The sequence below is a fragment of the Morone saxatilis genome, unplaced genomic scaffold (assembly GCF_004916995.1).
Source record: "Morone saxatilis isolate NCDOM2014 unplaced genomic scaffold, NCSU_SB_2.0 Contig23, whole genome shotgun sequence".
NCBI classification, from domain to species: domain Eukaryota; kingdom Metazoa; phylum Chordata; class Actinopteri; family Moronidae; genus Morone; species Morone saxatilis.
This window is the reverse complement of record NW_023339796.1, coordinates 14,428,855-14,441,165: the sequence shown is the minus strand read 5'-3', so window position 1 is coordinate 14,441,165 and position 12,311 is coordinate 14,428,855. Positions and strand designations below refer to the sequence as shown.

Genomic DNA, 12,311 nt, shown 5'->3' with positions numbered 1-12,311 from the left:
AAATAAAGTGTCACCTGAATTTTAGAATAGAAAACACTGTTATATCCCACTGTTGTAGCCTTTACAAGGCTGCCAGATTTTTCATCTCCCCAGGACAGATGTGGTGAAAACATCTGTCTTCTCTTTGCTGATTGAATAACAAACAGTTAAAATGGTTTAAAGCTACCTTGCAGAAAAGGTTTTAACAATGTCGATGCCGGCATTTTTATTTTTTATTACAGCTAATAAAACGTCTAAGCTCACACTCAGCTACAAGAAGCTGCTTTAAAAGAATTCAAAGCAGAAGCTTCTTTATACTAATGTCACTATATGAACTAAACTTTCTGTCAGAATCACATCCAACAACATCCATTCAGTCATCACTTCCTCTATTTATTGACTTACTGACTTGCATTTTGTCCATCGCCATATCCGGACAGACAGTGAAGATCAGTTACATTCTTTCAGTCAAACAAACCCACTCTACCTTAAGAGGAAATAAAGTGTATTTTAAGGTTTTTTTTATCTGAGAATAATGGCTCCAAACTCCCTTTAAGGATTGTATTTTTTGTTTGTTACATTATTCTGATTTCTTATTATTATTCAATCAAAATTATTTATATTATATTTAATTTATTCATTGTAAATTTTTCCTTATTTTAGGCATACTTAAAACTGTAGTACATTCTTCCTCTCATTATTATATCAGCCCTATACGTTTTCCAATATGCAGAAAATTCTATCCTAGTACCTAAAAATTATAATTAATATTATTAAACTAATGACGTTCACCTGCTTGACTTCTTGGTTTCACCATAATTGGATTTGTCAGTTATGACTATATAACTGAAAACACTGACACCGACTGGTGGAGAAAAAATAAATCTAAAGTGTGTGTGTGTGTGTGTGTGTGTGTGAGCGCGGGCGGGCGGGCGTGTGTGTGTGTCTAATGTCATGTCACATCCTCACATCATCTCTCGCTTTAACCATATACATCAGGCGGACAGACAGATGGACGAGGCGGCTCAGGCAGGCAGACAGACAGACAGACAGGAAGACAGACAGACATCCACATACTTTCTCGCTCATTCCATCAGTGGACTGTGATGATGTTTGTGGTGTTTAAGCACCATAGTAGCCAACACGGAGGGAAGAGGAGGGGGGGGTATCTGCATATCACCCTTGACGTGTGACTGGATGCTGATGTGCTCCAGATGTGCTGTGTCTTACGGTCTATACAGGCGGGTGTTGAGGCAGCTTCCCTCCGCGCTGTGCAGGCTGACTACAGCGACCCGGTGCAGCCGGCGGCGCTCAGCAGCAGCAGCCTCGGCAGCATCAGCAGCAGCAGCATCTTCCTCTCTCCTCCGAAAACCCGCCGGTCGGGGCTGTCCCACATCTCTGCGTCGTCTGCTCTCAGCCTGAGGGGGGGAATAAATCACGATTAGTCACGCGGGGAACATTCATGTGGCCGGACACGGGGTTAGGTTGCGGGGGGCGGGGAGGGGGGCGCGCTCCGCCGTGGTCCCCCGCGCATCTCTCTCTCAAAAAATCCGATGCTGCGATTATCTCGAGCCGAGCCGTGTCACCTATCCCTCATCTTACATAATGAAATAGTAGCACATTACACCGCGAGCACGCCTTGGAGGTCCGCTACCTGGTCCTGGTGTGTGAGCCGGACGCGGGTCGGACTCACCCGGCTGTAGACTCCGTGTGAAGCGGCGGTCCAGCAGCAGCCTGCCCCGTCTGCATACTTTAATTTGGGCTTCAAATAAAGACTGTAGTTATGAATGAAACCACACGCGATTGGACACGCCCACCGCCCGCTCCCGACGCACCACGTGACCAGCGCTGCTGATGATGATGGTGGTGATGATGATGGTGGTGGTGATGATGTGAGATGGAGGAGAGAACCCGTCCTCATTCATCTCTCGTTCGGCTCATGAATGGCAGCTGCTGGCAGGGCGGTTGACGCGGCGCCTGTTTGATTTGTTTGTATTGATTCAGACATTTTAATGGATGTGTTTGTTGTTGTCACGTTTTGCTGTGTTTGAGTCTGCCGCTGTTTCCTGGTTGCGAGACAAAATGCGGGGAGACAGGCATGGCTGTTGTGGACGTTTTTGTAGTCTCAGGTTTCACCGCGTGGTGGCGGCATCGCACTGTTGTTTTCAGGTTGAATGTACTTAAAATGGAAGTTCTTCATGCAGGTCCAAATCCAGACCCTCAGCCGTCCCTGTCAAGGGTCACAGAGGAGCTAGAGGAAGAATAGTTTAATTTCACTCTTATTTAATATTTAAAATAGAGAATTTACACCATAAGAATGGATTTTAAGGAAGGGTTTGATTATTATCTTCTTGTAGGATATATATAATAAGAACTTCACTCTGTGGCATAATTTATTTAGTTAGTAGTTTTTACTTAAAATAAGATTCTTTAGTCCTAATACATGCAGCATAAAATAAAATGTAAATACTGCCTGCACCTTACACACATCTTTCAGCCGGTTTGTAAATGTTTGTCAAAACCTAGATTCCATGAATCAGTGAAGTGAGTCTGTGTATGGCACAATGTTATTAAGATGTCTTGATGTATACAATAAGTTAACAGATTGATTGATTCACCTGCAGTTGATCTGAGCTTTGTTATGTAGCTCACAGCAAATGCTGCTAAAAATAAATGCTTGTAACTGTAATTTGGTTCCGTGTTTAAGTTATTTCTACCACATGTTTTGATTATTTTGGCCATCCACTGCGTTTGGGCCGCAGACATTTTCTACACTATTTGCACTCTGATCCAAAAACGCTTCGTGCAGTCATACCATCTGCAGTTTACGTTCTTGTGTGATGTGGAAATGAAGGAGCAGCTCAAATGGAAAATGTGTCAGCAGAAAAGTGGCAGGAGGTCCAATCTGTGCCTGTATGATAACAGAAAGCAGGAGAAGACGGTTGGTCTGAGTAAGACTTCTGAAGAACCCATTTTATGTTTCTGCACAAACACTTTTACCCCAAACTTCAGCAGGCTGGACCAAGGGTTTACTTTTATTCAACTGGGTGAGTCAGTTCAGAACAACCAAAACGACCTACATGTATTTAACTGCTAGAAGAATGAGGTGTGACATTTTTTTGGATAGATGGAGGAGAGTTATGTAACTTATGCCATGTCTGTGTAAACTTTTATAGCCTCTCATGTCTTCTCAGGCTATGTATCTTACATTCCAGTATATTTGTGGGACATTTTAAGCTCCCCTGTCTCTCTTCCACAAAGGCCCGAGAGACCTCTTAAAAACATCTGAAACATAAACACAGCATATAGTTTTCAAGGACTTGGGACAAAAAAAGTTTCCACTGCCGTCTCTGAGAACAGCTTTAGCTTTTACATGCACATGTTTAACACTCTACACACAAAGAAGAAGGGTAGTTTTCTCAACTGAATGCAAAAGGTATCCTGATATTTAACAAGATAATGTCATCTAGTTAAGTGTTAGTGTCTCACCGAACCCCAACCTCACATTGCAGCAGGAGTTCCACCGTTCTGTCCTCTGCCCTCTTCAGTTCATACATAAATAATAGATGAGTTAGTGAATCCAGTAGAATTATTTCTACCCAACCACTGCAGCACTTTAAAATATTGTTTGAAAACTTGTGAATAATATTCTGACAAAATCTGACAAAACTTTATTTTTCTACAGGACTCAGATAAATTTAAAGGCTAATAGACAATGTATTGAACCAGTTTCAGAAGTAGCCTAAAATATCTTCTAATATCTAAAAGGGAACTGATTTTACACATCAAAGACTGTTTATAGGTCTTTGGGACTAGGAAAAAGTTGTACGAAGTATTTAATGGCTCCAAAGGGGGCTGGTGGGTCTGAAGGCTACAAGTTTAAAAATAATGTGGTGGCGTGGTGTCGGAAAGATGTGAGTTCACCTCTGTAGCCCGCCTACATTAGTCACTACACACTCTAAATGTATCTTACTTTTATTGTTATTTTAGTACTGGTGGTAGCATTCATACACTTTATTACTCTCTTGTTTATATACTGATGCTGCTGTAATTTTTGAGCAATCTTTTGGCACAAGAATTTCTTTCGGGATTAATAGTTTTCATCTTGTCTATCTTTGAACAAACTGTTGGCGGTCAAGTTGCATTGTGGGTAATGCAGGCGCCAGGTTTTGATAAGGAAGAAGAATGTGTGGAATAAAAAAGATAATATCTGACAGTGTTATAAAGGTGCAGAGCTAAATCTGCTCTTTAAATCAGATGCCAACCAACCTAATTTGAAGATCATATTAAAATGGTGAGTAAGATTACATATCAGTAAATCTCATTAGAGACTGTTTACCATATTATACTGAAAATACTTGTATGTGTTCCAGCAACATCTACCCACAGTTTGCCAACATACAGTCATACCAGACCAACAAGCAGCAAAACCCCTGAGCATATTGACTGGAACAAGGATGAGTTTTATGACCAATGAGTTCAACTTTTAATTTGGAAGTGAGAATGTGTTATTCTTTAAAACTTACTGTATAACGAGCAGTTTCTACAACAAACAACCCTTTTATAGGTGTATATATATCATTGTGCAATTAAAACTTTGGATAGTAAGCTGATAGTTAGTTTATTAGGAATATAAGAAACTAAATATGTTGAACTAATGATTAAACTAATCAGTAAATTCCTTAATAATCTGACTCTTGAGGTGCTCAGTGGCATGGTGTTACCTGTTCCGCCTCAGTAGCTGTGAGACGTCGTATCATAAACCTTTGTTTGAACAGACATCTTTTTCTATTCAGGGGATCAATATGTGGACCACCTTATCCACGGAATTCAAACACACCATGAATTTCAAATTGAAACAGGGTTTAAAGAGGGATCAGTAATTTCACGAGGGATCCAGGGCTTGTTGTTGAGTTTTATGGTAATTCTATTGCATCATTGTTCTTCTTTTGTGCTGTTTTTTATGTATTTTCCTGTTAAGCTTTAGTGCTTTAGCAGAGGCCCAACTAGGGACAGGCTTTAGACTATAAATACTGCACTATGTGGCATTGGTCCATGCTATACACTTGTCCTGATAAAAATAGACACTAGATAAATAAATAAATAGTATTTTGGTGTCTGCTTTGCTTTACATTGTATGTGTGAACAGATGGCTGAGCTGAAGACAATGATAAGAAATGGATTTTAAGCAATTGAATCAGAATTTAATCTCAGTTCAGGATATAAACTAATGCACTTAAGATCAGTGAAGAGCTATACTATAAACGCTCTCCTCCATCCATCTGTGATTCTGTATTTTCAGATGACAGCCATTTGATGATTTTCTTAGTCTATCAATAAACTTCTTGTTGAAATATTCACTGCTGATTTACTCGAATAAAAAGGTTTTTATCTCCGGAATTCCATGAACTCCGAGGTGCAACATACCAGAGGATCAAAACATCTGGGAATTGATGCCAGGAGAAGCCATGTAGGGGTAGGAGGAATGTGGAGGAGAGGATGAACACAGTGTGAGTGTGTGTGTGTTCCTGAACAGCTGACGTCAGAGCTGCGTCTGTGCATGCTCTGGAGAGCAGGACATCCTGTGGAATTGTTCTCGGCGAGGCCTGAAGAATGTAAAGCAGCTACCTCTCCCCTCTCTCTCGTCTGGGTGAAATGTTGGGAGTGACAGGCTGCCACAGAAATCTTGGGGAGGAGACAGGGAGGGCAGGATCTCCATCAAAATCTCACTGGGACATCGAGTTCATCAGGTCACTTAAAAGGAGAAAAGACCAAGAAGAGATCAGTGTAGGATTCCTTTTGAATTCCAGTGAAGATTAAAATAATGTCTAAAAATGGATTCACTGTGTGTGCGTGACAGTAATCTCAAGGAAATTTTTGACATTCCTAGAGTTAAGATCAATGAAGCATGTTAGCACTGATAGAAAGAAACACGTAGAGATGACTACACTGCCACAGCAATATAAAGACAAACAGAACAGAAAAGGGAGAAGATGCATGGTTGCTGTTTTTCTTACTGCACAGGTTGGCTCTTTTTAGACACAATGAGACAAACATGTCTGCTTTTAGGAGAGTGTGGAGAGGAGTGAGTGTGGGGGTGGGGAGTGGAAGGGAGGTAGGCGATAGGGGAGTGAAGTGACGCAGGCTGGATAAAGTGGGGTGGGGAGGGTGTTGTGGGTGTAGCTATTTTTAGCCACCGTTACAGGAGACACATATTAGCTGCACTCCTCGACCCTCCCTGGCTTCCTACGTCACTTTACTCCAAGCTGCTCCTCTCCACCCTGCATCATGTGACAGGTGCAGCCCGAGACCCTGCTGTGGACCAGAGGTGGGACACGAATACTAAACAGCCGAGGAACAAAAGGACTGCAGAATACAAAGGGTAGTCTGCCTGTGAACGTCTCCTCCCACTGGCTGAACAGTGGGATTATGCAGCATCCACAGATGTTAAGGCCATGTGATGGACTGGTCAGGGTGTTTCCCTTGCCTTCAACTTAGTGCATGCTGGGATAGCTTTCAGAACCCCTGTAAGCTCGAAAAAGCAAAAAGGGAGGAATGACTAAATATTCTTTAAATCATCTTTACTGAATTTTATCTTTAAAGTAGACATTTAAAAACACATTATGTCATTCAATTGTGTGATTTTGCCTGACATTTCATTATACATTCACATTTGTGTAGTTTGAAATCACTATTTTAAACTACAAGCTTTCTTTATAGTTAAAGCTATTAAAATGTCCCAAAAATGTGCAGGAATCTAAGATACAGCGTATCTTGGTATTGTAATTATAGTGATTTGTAGCTATACAAATGTGCCTTGGAGTTGACAGGTATGTAACTAAAAGTAAATTCCATGTTATTTATGCAGCACAAAACCACAGATTTGCACATGACCTCGATCTGTTTTTAGACAACAAATAAGCCCAAAAAGTATGAAATAGAAACTTAAGGAAATGAACTTTTAGCTCTGGGTGTGCTTTTCAAACTTGTGTGTATTGTGATTTATCTCAGGGGAGCTTTTAAAAATGTGTATAAACATTTCAAATGTTACAAATTACAGTCTGTCTCAGGAGATTTTGATATGATGACATTTTGTACAAAATGTTGTAGAGCTGAGCAGATTGCATCATTTATGAATGGTGAGTGAGGCACAAAACAGGGTGGAGCCATGTAAGGAAACAGTCGCTTTGATTGGACAGTGCGGGTGTTCGGGTGGGCGGGGCTTACACCGGCAGGGTTGGGGTGTTTTACGCTCGGTGGAGTAGTGCTGCGTCTGTCACAGCCAGAAAGAGGAACTGTTACACCCTGTTGTGGGTAAACCGCTTTGTATCAGTGTTTAAAGCTGCTTCGCCCTGACCACTCAGGAATGAAGAGCAAGACTAAACAGTTTAATTCAATCTAGCGACCAGAGTCTGATTTGGACCTTTCACAGTAAGTCAGCTGAATGGAGCAGCAGCAGCAGCAGCAACGGGGCCTCTGTAGCTTCACCCCGGTCCGGGCTGCATGCTGTGGGGCTGGGGTCTCCACCGGTCAGCCCACCATGCGATTGTCCATCACCTCGACCACCGGCAGCCCGGTGGAGCTTACTGTCCCCCGAGGAGAGACTGTGGAGGGACTGAGGACACACATCTCCCAAAAACTCAGACTGCAAACAGACAGGATCGTCCTGCTGTTTAAAGACAGGTGAGTCACTCTTTATACACTGATACTGAGCTCCATGTAGAATCAAACACGTTATGTGGTGTTATATCATATGCTGACTGTGCAATGGGTGTGTGGCAGGCAGCTGACTGCAGGGAAACTGTTGGACTTGGGTGTAGCAGATGGTAGCAAACTGACCCTGGTCCCTGTCATTGAAGCTGGTTTAGTAGTAAGTAAGCCAATGCACACCTTACACTTGGGGGGAATAAATGTTTAATGACACTTCACTTCATGTCAAGAACTGTTTTGTTCTGTGTTTGCTGTCACAGTGCTCGTCTGCCAGAGCTGAAAGAACTATGATGGACGTTTTGGAAAGTTTAACAGAAGTCCAGGTAAGACTTTAATGAGTTTAATGTCTAATTCTAACTGTAGGCTGTAAATAAACCAGTTGAATGCATGTGTGAGGTGAGTAAAAACCTAAAGAATTCAAACTATGCACTGGTGTGTGTTTTCTACATATTTTGTGGAGCAGGATGTAACGCCTCCATCTCAGTCCTATGAAAACCACATATTTTGTTTCAGATAATCCTGCTCTAGAAGTAATATTGTTTTCTAAACCTATTAAAGGATCATTTCAGTTAAACTTTAAGAGTTAGGAGAATAGGTAGAATTAAGAATTACCTTATTTTGAGATATGTGTTCTTCGCTGGACAGTGACCTGTGTATGATTCAGCTGTTACAGGAAAATAAAACCCCACACATTCTTGTTTTGATGTATTAAGCATGCTTACACCTGCAAACATTATTGCATCATGTCCTTCAAAAGGCAATGCACACTATATCTTACAGTCATAAAGCTACATTCATACACACTACCACACACTCATATAGTTACAGGCGTCACTTAAAAAGGGAGGTAATACAGAGTGCTGTGACTTGTTTACTTTAAGCTATAATCTCAAGATTTTCATGAAATAAAACTTTATTTTTAAAACTGCGTATGGTTAGCACTTGGTTCTGCAATATCATTGACTGTGTTTACATTCATTAATTACTATATCCCTTTTTATAGTTTTCATGGTTACTGGCGGGGTATGCCATTCCAGCCATTCAAATTGCATACAAAGGAGTAATTCACTGGCAACACTGCATGAATGTAATACAAAACATCCATGATGGCTTTCAATTTCATTAAAACAAGAGAGAGTATTTATCAGATATACCTGTTGTATTTCTGATAAAGTAGCTGCTATATGTATTTCCTATTGTACTGTGTAACTTTAACTTTGATTCTTTTTATCTTGACTCTCTTTCAGATCAGTGACTTCCTGTCTGGACGCTCATCTCTGACCATTAACCTGGGAATTGGTGCCCATGTGATGTATGTGCAGCTCCAACTGTCTGCGCAGAACGTGGCGGAGCTGCAGCAGCACCGGGACATGAGAGCCGGGACCAGCAGCCAGCTTCGAACTGGCCTGCCCGCTGCTGTCAGGATGAACCACCCTGACTCTGTCTCAGCCTCCACCAACACCACAGGATCCACTACCTCACCTGCTTCCCAAACCTCCACTCCAGCCCCGAACTCTCCTGACTCTATATCCTCGATCCAGTTCAGCGCTCAAAGACCCAGGACTGCCTTTAATTCAACACCTCCCGCTTCCCACTCATCCACCACTGCCCCTGCTGTGGGCTCATCTCCCCACTCTACACATGCATCTCTTCCTGTTCTTTCAACCCCTTCTTTGCCTTCTGGTTGTCCACATCCCAGCGGTTCACTACAAGCAGCCACACCAGTCTGCTCACCTGTTCCCACCGGCTCCATTCCTGGACCCCAGAGCCCAGTGCCAGCCTCAACCTTTAAAGAGGTTAGCCTGACATATTTTGCTGCCTACATACATAATACAAAAAAGGCTATGTATAATCATCATATACTAGTGACAGTGATATATTAGTGACATAATAAACCAGTTTAGAGTTCAAAATGTCCAGTTTTTAATAGTTCTACTGGTTATTATGCATCATAACGGGAGATCATCTTTTTCCTTCTTGTTTTACAGAGTAATGTTCGTGCCTCAGCCTCTGCAGAGCTGTGTAAGCAACCAGGAGCAGTCATAGAAAGTTTTGTGAGCCACTCTCCAGGCATCTTCTCTGGGACTTTTTCTGGTAAGTGTGTGTCAGCAGCAGAGGCCTGAAGATGACATTGCAACACAATGAGAACATAGATAGATAGATATAGAGTAGTGAAACTGCCCATTTTAATTGTGTATATATATATATATAGATTATATATTATATTGCATTCAGATGCTTTCTTTATTTGACCAAGATATTCAGTTTATTACTATATGGCAAAGAAAAGCAGCAAATCAGTTTGTACTAGTTCTTCCTTTTCATCCACTATCCATCTCTCCTGTCTCATTTCCCCTTACTCTCTTCTAATCCCGTCAGGCACTCTGGCCCCATGCAGTCAGAGCGGCACCAGCCATCCTCGAGGTGGCATCGCCATCATTCTTCAGATCCTTAATGACCTCATCAGAGCTGCCTACCACCACCAGGGGGCTCCACCTGCCCTCCCTCATCTCCACTTTCCTGCTTCAGTCAGCCCGCTGCTTACAGCCGAGGAGCAAAACAAAGCAAAAAACAAAACACTGGAGACCCAGAGGGCAGAGAGCCTCAGTAAAACTCCAGGTGAACTTTTTTTTTGTAAACAGTGGAATATTATACACATGAACACTGGAGGAGTTACTAAAGATTGCAGACATGCATGCATACATTCCATATGCAATTAAAGTTGGCCTAAATGGTACCGACCAAACTTTTGGTGCTGTAATAAAAGGCTGTATTCAGTCAAGTGTTTAGTGTGTGTGGGAGATTATGACGTGATTTATTTCTTTCTTTCTCTTTTGATTCCTTCTCAGTATTTCTGGTCGTTTGTGTGTACTTTACACATTTTCTGTATTTCACTTGTATAACAAAGCATATTGTGGGCTCTCTTTAACACCATGATACTCCCATTTGTCAAATATTTGCCCTGATGAAGGACTAGTAATTGAAACTCTGGCTTTATCATTAAATTATTCCATTAGATCTGTGTTTAGAGCCTTCATGTTTCCACCTTTTACTCTTACCACTCCTACCAAAAAACGTATTCATAAATATATTTCTTATGATAAATTTGATTATTCATGACAGAACACACCAAACAGTAGCTTTATTTTTGTGGAGCATGCCTAACATGTTGTTATTTCTTCCTTCTCCTGTAGGTGAGAGTCACACCTCCCACTCATCCACACAGGAAAATCAAGCACTGCACTGTAAGCTAGAGCGCCTGCAGTTTTTGATGCATCAGAGGCGTCTTCGCAGGCGGACTCGCAGGAACTCACACCTCTCGCAAACGTCTCACCCGTACCAACATCGTCACCATCGTCCCTAGTCTACTGGACAAAAAAATATCTACCCACTGTGATAGCAGTGGCAGCTTTTTACTGAGTGGGGGCCGGAGCTGACCTCTGACCTTGTGGAATAGGTGAAAGCAGCAGAGCATATGCTTTGTTGCTATTTTTTACGCCATGAGCGTTTCTGAAGAATGTAAACCCAAAAGATCCGAAGACTCTGTCTCATGTTGCTGCCACTGTACTGAGCATGTTACTTCATGCATACAAATGGCTTTCATTGTTATGTAGCATATGTCACAACCCATTTTAATGTTAAACATCTTGGTGTTTTGTACAAAGACTGTATGTGTGTTTATGTATTCCTGTACTGTATGTAGTCCAATGCCTTAACCATACATGTCTTGAATGTAATCTGTATGTTTTGTTCTGTGCAGAGGACATTCCTCTTAAATGTTTTACTTATGCAAAATTCAGATGTAAACACAAAAAATAAAAAATATGCAAAGAATAAAGGAAAAAAATTTAAAAAACCTGGACATATTTGCGTGTCAAGCCCTTTTCAGACACAGGACATTGCTGCCTTTGTTTGTTAACGTGATGTCTTTTTGTCATTCATTAATTTTCTTTATAGCTGCATTCAGGCCTGACATTTACAGCCACATTGCTCACATGATATTTTGCACCTGATGTCTGAGAGTGAGTTGCTGAAAAGTAATGATACCAAAAAGGAAGGCTCTCAGTTGTCTCACAGGCTGCATTGCTCCGTCTCGTAACAAAGAACTGATCGAGTAAATAAGTCCGGACATGAAAGACAAAAGTACGACTTGACAACAGTGAGTGTTGTACTTCTTGCTTAAGGCACTGAACAACAGTTGACAGTTGCACAATGAAACTAAGTGCAAACTACAAAACTTATACGAACAACAGACAAAGTGTACTGACTGCAAAATGATTCCACTTGGAGAAATCCATGACTAAAGCAGTTTGGTCACGATGTTCAACAAAAACATGCAACAAGTCACAAAAGAGAACAAGAGACAACAGCAAAGTTTATCTCAAACAAACTTGAGCATAAGTGTGTTTACATCCCACCTCAGGCCTGTGTTAGTGAGGCCTTACTACACCTGGCTGACCAGATAACAAACCACACTCATTGTTCTCTGGGACTTTAACAAAGCAAACCTCAGACACAAACTTCCAAAGTACAGACCACATATTAAGTGTCCCACAGTTAGTATCCCTAACACACTAGACCACTGCTACACCATCTTTGTTCACTGTCTGGTTCATCTTATT

At 41.5% G+C, this 12,311-nt stretch overlaps 1 protein-coding gene across 1 annotated transcript; it reads left to right on the top strand.

The window, feature by feature from the left end:
- Positions 1 to 7,229: 7,229 nt before the first annotated feature.
- LOC118335272 (midnolin-like) lies at positions 7,230 to 11,536 on the top strand. The gene is made up of 7 exons (XM_035671517.1): positions 7,230 to 7,662; positions 7,762 to 7,849; positions 7,950 to 8,012; positions 8,937 to 9,485; positions 9,678 to 9,783; positions 10,069 to 10,308; positions 10,884 to 11,536. Exons 1-7 carry the CDS (start codon positions 7,424 to 7,426, stop codon positions 11,051 to 11,053), a joined length of 1,455 nt encoding a protein of 484 aa, XP_035527410.1. The 5' UTR covers positions 7,230 to 7,423; the 3' UTR covers positions 11,054 to 11,536.
- Positions 11,537 to 12,311: the final 775 nt, after the last annotated feature.

Coding starts and splice junctions, on each gene's coding strand:
- LOC118335272 (XM_035671517.1), top strand. CDS start 7,424: ATGGAGCAGCAGCAGCAGCAGCAACGGGGCCTCTGTAGCTTCACCCCG. Junction 7,850..7,949: donor TCATTGAAGCTGGTTTAGTA/GTAAGTAAGCCA, acceptor TTGCTGTCACAG/TGCTCGTCTGCCAGAGCTGA. Junction 10,309..10,883: donor GAGCCTCAGTAAAACTCCAG/GTGAACTTTTTT, acceptor CTTCTCCTGTAG/GTGAGAGTCACACCTCCCAC.